This window comes from Lampetra planeri, chromosome 17, assembly GCF_965212315.1.
Source record: "Lampetra planeri chromosome 17, kcLamPlan1.2.h2, whole genome shotgun sequence".
In the NCBI taxonomy this organism is placed as follows: Eukaryota; Metazoa; Chordata; class Hyperoartia; order Petromyzontiformes; family Petromyzontidae; genus Lampetra; species Lampetra planeri.
Genome location: NC_136123.1, coordinates 5,337,509 through 5,352,821, shown reverse-complemented (window position 1 = coordinate 5,352,821; position 15,313 = coordinate 5,337,509). Strand labels below are relative to the sequence as shown.

Below are 15,313 nucleotides of genomic sequence, written 5' to 3'. Positions count from 1 at the left end.
TGCTTGCGTTGTGGCCGAAACGTCGTGAGAATTATGTTTTATTTTTATTATTTTATTATTTCCATTCTACGTGACTTTACCGAAAGAACCAAGAAGATGAAAAAGATTGTCGCAAATGTTGGAAATGATGCGGAACTCGCAAGACAATGCAAAATTACATCGGACAGCGGTATACAGCATAGCCGACGTGAAACTTTGCAGTAATAGTACATACATAGTACAAATCAGATGTTACCAGATTAGGAAAATGTCTTACTAAGCTATCAAGTTCAACCGACGAATGACACGTAAAGTTGCACCTGCGGTTTCTGCTAAGAAGAATGTGGAGCCATATTCACCTCCTGTTATCCCTTAGCAGGTGCTGTAAATTCCACAATTGTATGAAGGCTATCCATAAGACACTGATAACTTCCTCCAAAGCGGTATTAATTTTATCAACCACAGAGGAATGAATGCTGGAGTTGATCCTCGACCGGGATTTGAAATCACAATCATCCAATTGCGAGTCAAGCACCATCATCACTGCAGTGTCCAGCTGGTTACTTTATTTTAGATTTTATTTTTGGTTTTCATACAATACAAAACCAAACAGAATCGGAACACACATTTGCCGAAAGACACATGCACACGTATATAATCACGGTGTTCTGGTTGATTTAGAATGGGCTCAGGGTTTATATGGAGAGACGCCAAGCAAAGCCTGTGATTAATAGCAGAAGCAAGGGTGATGGTGCGTGATGTGAGCGAGCAAAGTATACCTCCTGGGTCGGCGTGAACTTGACCTGCACGTTCATCCTTTGACCTGGGGTCAGTGTGCCACTTGCAGGAAGCAGCTCAAAGACGCGTGGTGGCTCTGGGGGAGGAGGAGCGGTGGCTCGCACCTTGCGGCGCAGCAGGGCTGCTACAGGTGTGTCAGCCTGTGTTTTATCCCGCCACCATGAGATACAAATTAACATAGTGGGCGTTTAAAGATGCAACCTAAAGAAAGCAATGGCTCTTATCTCCTAAAGTCATAACTAGGCTGCTTTACCTCGGCTGTCTCACATTATATTGAAGCTTCGATAATGAATAAATGGACTTGGTATATGGCAATCGAATAACATCCACTTGATATCACTCCCACACGTTGGGATGTAGTATTCAAATATTCAAGAATTGAATTTTCCCGAACATGTCAATGTTGACTCAGCGAAGCTTTCCTGGTTAATCATATGATATAAAAAGATTTCTTATTACATATTTTTTAAAATCTAAGTTTTTTTTGGGTTCCACCTTTTAATAGTCTACTCTGTGGGAGGCTGCCAACCATCCCGCACACCTCAAATTAAATGTAACATGCCAGCAAGCCGAGCTGTACGCTGGACCTGACCTGCTTGGAAGAGGTGTCGGGCGGCGTGAAGGTCCACTCGCAGGTGACAGCCTGCTTGTTGTGCAGCTGCACATTGACGATGTGGCACTGCCCGCACTGAACGTCGCCAAACTCGAGCTCCTCGCTCGACACCTCCAGATCAGGCATGGTCACGATGGCGCGCAAACGCAGACCCACGATCGGCCCTCCCACCACCTGTGCACACGCGAGCAAACGATGCAATGCACAAGACACCTGTCTTCAGTGCAGTGATTTGGTCGGGGCATCAATGAACTTTTCGTTTCTCTCAATTTCGCTATTATTTATATTACGCTATTGGCGTCATGACAAGAAAGGAATGCATTTCCGTTTGGAGGCATCTCAGAAAACTGTGCCTCAGCAAATGTTAGAGAATCGGCCTTTGGAAAATGACATCACACAAATTCTTCTGAGGTCTCTTCAATTAATTTGATCACACAAGGTGGCGTGTACCTTCTGACATGCCATGTTTGCTGAATGGCAGATTTTTTTATTTTTACAAATGGACTTTGCTGAATTGAGTGAAAACTAAAATTTAATTATGGGTTTTTTGTGCAGTCAATGGTACCTGGTTAAGACTATCAAGTTGATTTACACCATTGGAACCTCCTTTGCCAGTAGCAAAATATGATAATTGTTTTTTTACCCTTTTAACTGGCAACAAAACTGACACCTTTTTTTACAAGGAGTCATGTTTGCATTGACCACAATACCTGCGGTCGGAATGCAAACAAAAACACAACTCTGATAATGTATGCATTGTCCTTGAAATTGATTAAACATGATTCCTTGTAAAAAAAGGTGTCAGTTTTGTTGCCAGATAAAAGGGTAAAAAACCAATTATCACTATAAAGTTGCTACACTTGGAAACCCATTTTAATCATGGACAGTTGTCTGCATTTGAATACAAGATCTCAGTGGTACCGGCTCATTATTCTGACATGGTATTAGCCCTTGAGACACCTTGTCAACTTCTGTTTTTGGAGGCCCCATTGGGATGCTGTGACAATGTGCAAGGCACATATTTTACTTGCATGCATATATAGTCCATATATTAATACTCGTGTATTGCATTTGATGTATATCAATACATATTCATGTAAATAGGACATGCAGAAGCATAGTGTATATCACATTACACGAATTCAGCAAATATACACAAAATATGGAAACAGCTGTGAAATTAACAAATGTAAAACAAATTAAGGCCTGCATTTGCATTAATCTGAGCGCGTATGTCACTCAAATTACCGCCATAGCCACAGATCACTTCCCAAATTCTGCTGTTGGGTCAGACTAACCCTGGCTTAAATGAAGACACGATTAAAAAGCAGCTCTAGTAGATACACACCTAGGCTGTGTGTGCTGAATTGTCTGACATGAGTTTGAAGCTATTCTGATGAGAAAATACAAACTTGAAAATGACGGTCAGGTTCTTCATCATACCACTCTAGCGACGTCACTGTGTTGACATTGTATTAAACAGTATGGGAGTTAGATCATTGGAGTGTTATAATGATGTGCTCGACTGCAACTTGAAGTTTTTTTCTTGGTTCTTTCGGTAAAGTTACGTAGAATGGAAATAATAAAATAATACAAATAAAACATAATGAAATAATTCTCACGACGTTTCGGCCACAACGCAAGCAGCCGTCCTCAGGTGGTTGCTTGCGTTGTGGCCGAAACGTCGTGAGAATTAATTTATTATGTTTTATTTTTATTATTTTATTATTTCCATTCTACGTGACTTTACCGAAAGAACCAAGAAGATGAATCCCTGCAGTCACGAAAGCTTTAAATCGAAAAATGCTACTTTAAGGTTTTGTGTCTCTGTAACAAAGTTTCTGCGAACACAGCCTGGATACACATCTACACGATGAGAGGCATTTATTTTTGGGTCGAATCTCTCCTTTACACGACCAATGCCTTAGGTCACTGTCGAGCGTGCACACCTGGATATTCAGGAGGACGTCCACTGGGCCTAGACCCAGACTTGCGCCGCGTGGATCAAAGCGCACTTCGAACGTCTCCGTCTCGGACGGCGGGAAGTTCTTCATGCGGTAAAGCTCGGCACTGAATCCTGTCGCGGGGGATCCAACTTCCATGTTACCTACGAGTTCATTTCAGGCACAGCTCTACCCGGCTATGAGTGCGGCAGCAGTGAACTCATTGCCAGCACCGTGGCATTGCTGTTGACAAACACTTTACCCATTCCCCCCAAATCACTTCAGTTAACTCTTGATAGTCTGCCCTCTTATACATTTTTATCACTGCGACGTCACAATGCCGTATATCTTCATGAATATATCCTCCATGAATATTAACATTCCATACTGTGCGTAGTTAATAATTCTATATTTGTATTATTCGCAATGAAAATAAAATTGCGCGCATTGCTGAATTTATATTTTTTGGAGTCTGCCGTTGAAGATTCATTACTCACCTGTGTGTGCCAAGGCATTTCTTTCCACTTGGAAGGACACAGGAAAGCAGCCCGGGTTGCTGATCTTCACTATGTGCGTGCGCACGTTTCCCAAGATCACGTGTTTAAAGTCCAATATGTACTCTGGCAGACGGACCCTAGAATGGCCATGGAAAGACACCAAATACCGAGAGATAATTAAAATACTATAACGATGACTTGTAAGCCAAAAATGCCCACACAATATCACTTGAATGAGCAATATCTACTGGACAGCACCCGATGTCTCCTTTGTGCCGATTGGTCAGTTTGAGCAGTCACGGCAGAACTAACCTGCTAAGCTTTTTCCATGATTGTCTGCCAGGCAGTGTGTGCTCTGATGTGGAGGAGGTGGGCGAGTGCTGTGTGCCGAGAAGGGAGGCTTGCAGACGCGCGTGTTCGCTGATTATCAACCGCTCCAGCTCCAGCTGCATGCCATGCTCCAACAGCACCTCGGGCTAAGAGCAGAAGGGGGTACGTGTCATGGCGTGAGACATTAGACACATGCGGCTGTCTTCACATGGGACCGTCAACAGTGGAGCTCTCAACACATGGGGCCATTTCTGCAAAAGCCTGTCAACATGCAGCTTTTCTCTTGGTTTATACAGAGTAGTGCAGGAGTATTGTCTGTATTGGAGTTCAATGACCTGATGCAACAGGCTTCTTTACATTATTAAGTTATCACAGACAAATATCAAAATATGCAGACCAAGTTCCTGTTAAACGTGATTTGACAGTAAAACTATCATCTACTGGTCAATCGGGCAAGAAAATAACAGAGAATGAGTCTCCCGGTGCTTGCCTGCACTGCTATTACAAAATTGAAGTCAATTACGGAACGTGTGCATGCAAGAAGAATCGGAGTTCCCATTGAGATGCAGAGCTGGTCAGCAGGAGAGTGTGATGGTGCAAGGTCTCACACATAGGCAAGATTCATCTGGCTGCTGCTCCCTCAGGGATGTGCCAGGGCGACTGGGGTGCTCCTCTTGGCTCGTTTCGCACTCTGCTCCCCCTTTAGCGGCCTCCTTCAAGAAAGCCTGGAAACTCTCGTAGCCTGCAGCTCAAGCAGTCACGGTCAGAGCAATTAGGACTGCCGCTTCGTGCCACTCGTTGGAGATCCAAAATTAACGTGGCTCACGTTCTTTTAGTTGAAAGACCACACTTCAATCTTTTAAACGTTTTTTTTTAATTGCTCGTTAATGATTTACAACACGAAGGTAAATGTCGGCGAGACTTTTTGAAAACACGGCCCATAAATGTCACAAGCAGGACTAATAGCAATAACCTTAACTTTTACACATTTATTTTGCTTGTAGAATCTTGAAAGAGATACCTCTTGATTAAATACTCAGGTTTTTTTTACTTAATGGTAATCTTGGAATTGCCATGAAAAATATCTAAACATTAAAATTTTAGTAAGTATTAATATATTTCCTTGTAAGAAAATTTTTTCCTGGCAATCACAATCTGTAACTATAAAAACACTGCCAGTCAAAAATACTGCTCGTGAAAAACTCAACAAAGGGTTACATAGCATTGTACATATTTTTCCAGCAGTGGATAGATCATGGGTACTGCCGCTGATAACATAATATATATACATTCATTAAAATTGCCATTTATCGAAATATTTACAAACTAGACTTTTGCCCGTCCAAGGACGGGTGTACTGCAGTAAATCTGAAACTTGCAAGCGAAAAGCAGACCGTGACATGGTATTAATTGCATTCATTCGTATGCAATTTGTAAGGGCGCGGTGACACAGACCTATTTAATTTGAAGGTTATAATCCCTTGTTCACCATGACATCCTTTTTACTTCTATGTCTCAACAGCGTGACGGAGATCACGTGACGTGAGGGTTCTGCCTTTGTAGTGAGGGTTCTAAGTTGACGCCGAGGAGGGGGGAGGAGGCGCCTCCCCCCCATGCGGAGTGACGTCACCCGCTAATTATTATTAATGGCGGGGGGGGCGGTGTCCATTTGGAGGGCGTCACCTGTTCATGATTATTAATGAGGGGGGCTGTTCGATGCGGAGTGAAGATTAATAATGAGGGGCGGGTCCATGTGGAGGACGTCACCTGTTCTTGATTATTAATGAAGGGGGCTGGTCGACGTGGAGTGACGTCACGCGCGTTACACACTGACATTCTTGGGTAAATATAGTAGCAAATAACACTCTCATCATCCACCACGAAGCCAAGCTCTTCTATTCAATCACTGGAAACATTCCCAACCACCCAGAGCAGCTTCATGACTTTAATCAGCCACCGCTGTGCTCCCCTCCCCCACCCCCACCGTGGCATCCATTCTTCTTTCGCACCATACGTAAGTAGTGTCGCCGCATTTAACAGAATGAGGCTGCTCAAAATGTTGCCCGCTAGAAGAAGATGGAAAGGAAGTGACGTACCGTCCATGTTGCGTGGCAGATCGAGGTGGACAATGGGGAAGACGCCCTCCCCGTACACTTTCAGCACCTCGGGCTCAAAGTGAGCGATGCGCAGGGCCACAGCATGCTGAAACGGCTCTGGCACGCCGGGCAGGAGCAGTACCCTCACAATTTGCTCTGTGGCTGCCCCCACAAATCCCTAATGGGAAAACGGCATGAAATATTGCGTGGGTGCCGACAGATTGTGTTAGTTGATTCATGTCCGTGAGACCAGGCGTGGCTCTCCACTTATTTGGAAGGCAAATGTGAATTTTGTTTAAAATGTTTCATGCATACGCCACCTGGTTCACTGTCCTTAATCCAGATGTCTATCAATTCATCTGTTCGTTTTATACACGTTTAGCCATTTAAATATCACAATTTAGTATCAAATAAATAACGTAACATTTTAAGATTTTTATACTATTATTTTGTAAACGAGTAGCTTCAAATAACTCCTTCTACATTGATGTGACGAAGAAGACTAAACGCCTTGAATACCTGAAGAACTATACTGAACAGGGGAACCCATAGCATTTACTCAAGTCAAAATGCCCGCCCTTGACCAATCCGCACTGAATAGTGTGGTGAAGCATGGCCCAAAAACCCCCATGACCAACATGTTTAAACCACGAACCCCAATTCCCAGCAGCTCAGCCATGGCATATGCTATGCATGCCGAAGGAACAGGAGGTGCTAAGGTTGCCTTCTAGATTTAATCACAGCTACGTACAACGTGCGGACTCTGCGAGGCAAATTAAATAATTTTTTACTTGAGACGGAATTGGGAGAAATAAAATGAATATAATTGGACTTATTGAAGTGCAGAGAAAAGGTGAGAAATCCATCGCTTTAGATAGTTTACACTTTTGTACCCTAGCGAAAATGACAAAATGAAGTGAGCATGAGATTCTTAGTGACTCTGGGAATCAAAGAGTTTTAGTACAGTACTTCAGATAACATTTTCTAGCTGTTAAGTCTCCCAATGCACGACAACTGAAGTGTAAGTTAAATATGTTTCATGAACAAACCATGAAGCTGCATTAGTATATGAAATGTAAAAAGAACAAGCCAATAAAAATTTTTTTTTACTGAAAATAGGAAAGACAGAGGAGATCTTTCCATTACAGGCAACGAGCCTTGTTCACATAAATTTCCTGCATCGTGCTCTCTCATGCCCCGCTGCAGACTCACTGACCTGCACACACGACCCCAGGCCTAGTCTGACTTGATCAATGCGGTTGCATGTGAGCATTGTTTCATTTTTCACAACATACCAAGAAGGTGATATAGTAATTATTTGTAACTTTTCATTGAATACCCATAACAGTTAAATAAATTAACAATACAATTTCTGCAAAAACATGATACATTATTGCACTGAACTTATTTTTCCAAACTTATTACACAAGATATGTTTCCTGCCTGTAACTGTCTGCAAACTCGATAACACATAACGTAATGATACGTTCAATTATACTCACGGCAGCTTCCCCATTCAGTGAGAGAAGAGGGAGTGTAAGATGACAGAACGTCAGCGAGCACACTTTTCTCTGCTGCCTAAAGATTTTACACTTTAAAATGTTACCCCCAATTCTGAATCATGACCAAAACAGTGCTCCTCTAATCAACTACAAAAAAAGCCCAACAAATTAACGTGGTAATTTTCAGTGAAGAGCAACGGTGCAGAGTGAGTGATCGGTGCAAGTGCTGTGCGTGCTCACGGTGTGCGGGCAGATGTAAGGGACACCACTAGCAAGGCCTTCCATGCCTCGTGCCTCCCCAGGTCCCGTGAACCAAAAGCCAACGCTGCCCGTGTTCCTCAGGGTGATTTGCACCTCAGCGACGCGGTCAAAAAGCTGTGACAACAGAAGCAGCAGCAGCAATCAGGCTGGTGATTACAGCGGCCTAGTGCAGCGTCCCAATCAGCAGCATGTCCTCCCACGCTTCACATCACCGTTTCAATGAGGTTTTGTGATCAGATAGAAAATATCATGGGGAAACGCATACAAAATTCAGGAACTATTGTAAGATTAAATCGTTTCAATAATGTGTCAAGGTTACTTTGGGGCTAAATCATGTTCATAACATTAATACTGGAATCAACATTTCATGCAATGTATTTAAATGTATATCCAAGCCATTGTAATTGCCCCCTTGCTTCACTTGGCATATAGTCATCCCTTTTCCAACTTTACAAGTAATTTTCACATTTCAGTCATACTCAAGAGCTTAATATATCTTTTTTAAGAAGCAACCCATCAATTGGACTTACTGCAAATCAAAAAGCCTGACGATCTAATTCATACCTTGGCACTGAGAAGCAATGAGGACAAAGTGTACTGGGATCATGAAGATTACAACTGCTGGGAATTTATGTGATTTAGCTTAATTCAGATTTTCTTTTCTCAAGTTATATGATTTGAACTTGTGCAGACACAAGATATGTAGTGTCCGCATTTGTTTGTGCAAATTTAGAAAGCAAGTGCAAAACTGAAGCTGGATTTTCGGCCACTGTCCACAGAAGAGATGATGGGCCTAAAGACAAATACTTATGCATTAAACTATAGCATTTCTACACGTAACTTTAAGAGCTTTTTAGAGCATTCTTGGATAAGAAATTATCACCTATTTCATAGGAAGTATTTTGAGAAAGTGTGCAATATATAGGAAACAGAATAATATGTATCTGTCCAACCATGCTGTTTTCAGTCGGTGCTGAATAGAGTTAATCTCAAAGTGCAGGGAAAGGCTCGTTCTCAAACTGTGCTAAGCCAAGGGTATGGGAGGTAAATGGGGATTTCTTTTGACCCCATTTCACCTCCTAGCTGTGTTACGAGATTTGTCTTTTTCAACTGGGGGGGGGGGGGGCACTGAACACAAGGAATTAAACAAAAAAAACACATAAACCTCGTGGGCTCTATGACCAAAACCAGACCTCAGTTCAGGTTGTAAAGGGACCAAAGGTACAAAAATATTGGATCGTCCCACAAATATCTGTTGGAATAGGCTTCTCCTATCCATTTACACTGATCTCAGTGGGCTAAAAGGCAGCTGCCTAGCAAAAAGAGTTTATAAGGTCTGGTATTGGGCTAAAAAAAACAAGAATTTTAAGAAAATCCATGCTTCTGTGGGCCCCTTCAAGAGTGAGACCTTACTTTCTGTGGTGAATTATGAACTTTCAATAAAAACCTTGATAAAAGCCACAGAGATCAGTAAGTGAATAGTGTCAACACACCGGTGGGCTAAAGTGGTGAACTATTTGTCTTTTGTCAACGTGAAATTTTTTTACTGATTGGCCGTGTCGGGTGGTGGAGGGTTACGACACATTTATAAATAACGCGATCTAACCCAAAAACGTTCATTATGAGTGTCAATAATGTCAGTTGTGAATGAAACATTATCATAAGTTCATGTGTTAGAAGATATTGATTGGTGAAGGAAACCCACGACTTTACACTTTCTCCATCATGCAGCCTTGTGGTCGATCCTGAGATCACCACATCCACTGCAGTAGCCACCGAGACACTTACCACCTTCCCGTAGTCCACCTCAGTGGTGCTAAGCTGGTAGCTCATGTCTGCTGCCTCTCCCAGCAGGCTGATCTCATAGGTGGGCCCTCCAACCACGCGGCACAGCGCGGTAGCCTGGGCATGCAGGCCCGCATGCCCAAAGAAGCTGACGGTGACAGCCTGGCTCTCACCCGGTTGTAGCTGCCCGTAGAGTGGCAGGATGTCAAACACCTGGCGGTGAGGAAGAAACATAAGCACGCACATGTGGGCATGCAAATGTGAGTACTGTGCACCATTGTCGTGTGTCTATCTCACCACAGTTTTTCTTTTGAACACAGCGTTGTCCATGCGTTGTTTAATAAGGTGATTGTTTTACTCCCCCAAAGCACCACAGCCCTTCATATAAGAAAACTGCCCACAGGAGCAGACACCACAGAGATACCTCCGAGATCCCTTCGTATTGACCTCTGGTAAACACGGTACAGAGAAGTATATTTCCACTCACTCTGACACTGAGAGATGAGCATAGTTGGTTCTGCATGGTGTGAAAGAAGTTCAACATACATACATATATGACAGTCTAAGCAATGTTTGTAATGTTCCAAGCTATAAATAAGCCGAATTTTGTTCGGAACCAAATTCAACATGTTTTCTTGTGTCGTTAGCAATGGCCAGGCCGAGACCATTAACTCTCTACATTTGATAACCCCGTTTAATCACAGGCATCTGTCTGGATTTACACCCAGGATCTCATTGTCAGCTCAGTGCTAACCTCTGAAACACCTAGCCATCTCACACGTGACAGTTTTCAACTTCAAACAGATTTAAATTACCAAAAAACTGATCATTGTAGATGTAGGCGACGCTCGGAATAGGAAGTTAAATTTACTGGACGAGGGACAGACGTTGAAAGCTACAAAGGGGCATAAAGGCAGGACGGCAAATGCATGAGGACAGGCAGATGGCGAATGACAGAGGTAGAGAGAGGAGTGTGAGCTCTGAATGGACCTACCTCTTGAAGACCAGTAGAGGGAACCTCGTCCTCGTCAGGCACCGTCAGACGCTTTGAGACTCCGGACTCCGCTGATGTATTCACACCCTCCTGCAGGCAACACGTCTTGATTGGCATTTTGACATGACAACTGTCTGTGTGTACATTTAAAGCACATGGTAAATATGGAGGCTTCAAATGAAAAAGAAAAGATTAATACCATATTGCGTGTTTTTACCTCCTCTTCATCCTGGTTCACATTATCACCGTCCAGTGATTGAAGGCTGCTTCGTTCTTTTAATAACCTACAATAAACAAGGGGTGGCATTTTAAATTAAACAGTGTTGGTATAGTTACTACAGCAACCTATATTGGATCATTGCATATGGGCTGCTTAGAAGTTAATGTAATACCGACAATGTGGGTTTAACGTGTATTAAATACTCCAATATGAATTTAAATGAATCGTGATGATTCATGTCAGTGAGCATTACAATACGGCACCTGAATAAAAAAAAAAACAGAATCACAAGCCAAATGGAAATTACACCTATGGCAGTGTGGCCACTGCATTTTTCAAGCTGCCTTCATTTTTAATAAACCTAAATAGAAATACTGAGTGCAATGTTACAGAGGCACAGTTTATTTGTTGTTTTTCTACAGTTTGGTGACGAAATAAATATTTCACCAACTTTTCTCTCAAGCCTACAGCAGTGTCAGGCAGGAATATTAGTTGTGAAGGTAAACGACTGATTGACGTGGATCCCTACAGTATACACTCCAAATAAATGTCCATGCTCGGAGAAACCACAGCATGCGTGTACAGCAAACAAGTATATCAGGGGAAGTTTGAATGATAACCGTTTAACATGGAGTACCACTGCTCTCTATATTTGGAAATAATTTCTTATACAATATGAATAGATGAGAATGATTTAATGTTTCTTGAGTAGTGAGGCTTGGAGCCAGATTCACATTTTGATCAACGTAAATTTTCGTCCAATATTTGGTGAAAATGTGCTGCTGATGTCTAAATCATCAACAAGGGGGCAAATCACGAAAATAACGGTTTTTTCCCATTTTGGCAAGATGTGTAGCTGGCACAATAGGTTTCACTCGTATGTGTGTTTTCTTCGTGGGTGATTCCTATATGTGAGGGCTGAGTCACTCAAGCCAAACACATGGATCAGCACGACAACCATCTGTCTGTTTGCTTTGCTGTGAATCACCAATATAGCAACAAGCCGAGTCTAGATCAAGAAGGGTACTCGCCAACAATTAAATATGATAGAAACGTCAGCATTGAAGGGCTGCAATTGAACCTGAGTGAATCACCGCATTGGATGCCTGGTCAGCAAGCCATAATAAATCCCCCTCACCCTATTGTCATTAGATAGTAGTGCACTTTGGTGGCCTGGAAACAGGATCTCTGTCTGTTCACTGGAATATCCTCTGTACCTCAACATGACTAACTTGTGTGTATCTCCTGGGAAGGCGCTAACGAGTGCCACTGTGTGCAGGGCCGAGCGTCAGATTCCCCTAGAGGCCCTTCTAGATACATTACCAATGGGTGGAAAGTCAGACAGAATTAATGAATGCATGAGCCATGATGTTTTATTCAATGCCAATCACAAATTATTCATACAGGAGGTAAACTGTATACTCGTATGATGTCTCGTAATTAAATGGTTATTGTGAAAAAGATTGTATTCTGAGAAACACAATGAAAGGAAAAATAAGACTAATTTATTTGTACATTATTCGGTGTTCCATCTTAGTAAAAATTAACTTTACGCCGCATCGAACAATATTGCTACACAACTCATTACAATATTAGCATTCAATTTAGTATTGCACTCTATCAATACAGTATTATTCCGGAATGATATGCAGCAGATTTATGAGGGATATTCTGTAAAAGCAACTGATTTAGCTACTATAATTTGTCACTAAAGAACATGCCGTGGTATAAACTAATATACTGTAAAAATAAAACACAGAATTCCGAATGTGGCATTCGCTGCCCACATGCTTAATCTACCCCATGTCACCGACTTCTCCGCACTCGCACATTGCATTACATTTACCAATCTTTGAATCGGCTAGCGCGCAGGAACTCACGACAACTCTCCCCCCCAACTCCTTTGTTTTCTTTGTTGCCCCACAACACGGCTACATACACGAGCGAGAGCCAGGGGACCCGTGGGTGTCTGCATTTGGCAGCAATGCCTGCGTGGCACGGAACTGTGCAAGCGGCGTTGCAACTCGCCAAACAGTCTCGAACACCCAGCGGCCCTCCCACTAGCGCACCTGCTTCTGCTGGCTGGCGTGGCACGGACTTCTGCCACGTGCGGCCGGCTCCTGTGCTCATCGTCCTCAAACGGCTTCGGCAGGGAGCTGTGCACGGCCGCCCCCTCTCCTCGGTGACTGATCCAAAAATACACGTCGTAAAAAAAAAGACAACAATGACATCGAAGCAACGACAGTCGATTTATGTATTATTACTAGGTGGTTGACTCTGCCAAAACCACTGGGAATGCGCCCAATATCATCATATCTCAGAATCTGAGCAGGATTGTACCTCGATCGTGCTTGGATGGGTGACCAAGATGCATAACTAGCATTATAGGTTGCACAGCTACGTAGTGGGCAACAGAGGGTATTGCAGCAACATCCATTGTTGTTCTGTACTTCTATGCTCTCACGTCTATGTGCTCTGCCTCATCAACCCACACTGCTCAGGGTGGTAAAGTATTCACACAGCGTGGGGTGGCCTTCACCCAGCAGTGGAATAACAAAGGGCTGTGTACATGCACTCTATGTATTATCAAGTACTATATGTATTATCATGTACTATATGGTTTCCTGTAATACCACTCTTGATACCAGCTACCAGTGTTTAAAGCATTAATGTTGAACCCCAAGAACACTAAATGTGGCTTTGGCGAGCACTGTGAGGCTTGTCTTCACCCTAATTTCTAAGTAGGTGAATTATTAAAATGCACTTTTAGCCAATTTTACATACATTTTGCATTATCCGAGGTTTTGTTTTCACCTGGCCATCCCTTCTATCATTACCCCAGATAATGGAGAGTTGACTGTATGGATGGGTTGAAGCTCCGTATTGTCCAAATGGTCCAACTGCACTTAAAAGCACTTCGCACGGTGATAAAAAGATATGACCTAAGCACTAGCACCCATGCATTGTAGGCACTAGAGTTCTATATATCTGAGCACACTATCTGAATTGATGGTTGTTTTTGAAAGCGTACTCATTTTATGTTTGTGTCACTAGGGTATAGACGTTATTATAAAGTGAAGTACCATGAAAACATAATAAAAACGTTCTATGCACCCCCTTTAATGTTGGTTCCTTATAGCCAGTGAGTTGCTTTCCAGTGGCTGGGGGTTAAATTTATTTTTGCATTATTTGCAGATATGACCTGTGATAAAAAAAAGTAATTAATGGTTTCTTTTACACACCCTTATTGTGATCTGCAGCAGGATTTAAAAAAAAAACAGTGGAAGATATGGCCAAGAGGCAGCTGAACAGTGGGTTATTTACAGGGACCTACTCTTGCCATAAAAATCTTAGATGCACATGGCAATGGGAATTTGTAAGGAGAATAGTGGTAGTTGCAGCGGTAATTGTGTGAAGGCATCAGGACCAGGCATTGTAAACCTGTGGCACATTTGCTCAATGTATTTTGGATTTATTCAGCATGAGCTGCTACCAACTTTGCAAATGATCTATACACTCAGGATATGCACGTGCCTGAAATTTGCCCAGACCACTCAAGAATTTTCATCCTAGCAATTGACCAGTCCATTAAACAAGACTCACAATACCCAAGAAATGTAGGCCGCATGTTAAGGCACCTGATAGGTGTGGTCCCGTCATGTTGAAGAAAGGACCAACAGAAGGACACGGGCAGTGGGCTGCAGTTGACCATCGTGATGCGCCGTTCCACCTCCGTGTGGTTGAGCACGCACCCAAAGTCAACGCTCATGTGATCGAAGGAGAGGTTGGGGAAATGTGTGTGTCCGAGCAGCGCCACGTGATCACGGTGAGGGTGGTGAGCGTGCTCGATGGTAAGAAGGCCCGTGGCGATGCGTGACGCTGCGTCGTCCCGGTACGCTGGCTCAAACGCCACCGTCACCTCCTGCTCTTCTCCGATGCCCAACTTCAGGGCCTGGCATGCGGCACGCAAAACAGCACATGCCATCAGGTTTCTACCAGCCACACACAACACTGAATACATGGCACGCTACCAAAAATTGTCACCACCTACCACACAACAAAAAGTTATTGAAATGTACATGGCTCGGTTACTTGAAAATAATCACGTGCTGTAAAGTGACTTGGTAAATGGATAGGAAGGTTAACAAAAATATCACAAATATGATACACTTAAGTAATTATTGATACAAAAATATATACTGTATTGTACATATATATCTGAATAGTAAACATGTAAAATCATGGTGGAATTTCCAATTTGAACACTGAAGTCAACTTGGACACAAGACATTTAC

General features: G+C 42.8%; 1 protein-coding gene across 2 annotated transcripts in view; it reads right to left on the bottom strand.

Annotated features, from left to right (window-relative positions):
* Positions 1-15,313, bottom strand: part of HYDIN (HYDIN axonemal central pair apparatus protein) — a 126,853-nt gene that overhangs the window by 55,392 nt on the left and 56,148 nt on the right. For both annotated transcript variants that reach the window (XM_078601931.1, XM_078601932.1), the window contains exons 23-35: positions 14,657-14,970; positions 13,088-13,204; positions 11,016-11,082; positions 10,799-10,888; positions 9,808-10,017; positions 7,999-8,133; positions 6,257-6,434; positions 4,769-4,902; positions 4,143-4,306; positions 3,831-3,967; positions 3,340-3,467; positions 1,370-1,564; positions 759-917 (exon numbers count right to left, since the gene is read on the bottom strand). In XM_078601931.1, the coding sequence (XP_078458057.1) occupies positions 759-917; positions 1,370-1,564; positions 3,340-3,467; positions 3,831-3,967; positions 4,143-4,306; positions 4,769-4,902; positions 6,257-6,434; positions 7,999-8,133; positions 9,808-10,017; positions 10,799-10,888; positions 11,016-11,082; positions 13,088-13,204; positions 14,657-14,970 (2,028 nt within the window). The remainder of the gene's footprint in view (positions 1-758; positions 918-1,369; positions 1,565-3,339; positions 3,468-3,830; positions 3,968-4,142; positions 4,307-4,768; positions 4,903-6,256; positions 6,435-7,998; positions 8,134-9,807; positions 10,018-10,798; positions 10,889-11,015; positions 11,083-13,087; positions 13,205-14,656; positions 14,971-15,313) is intronic.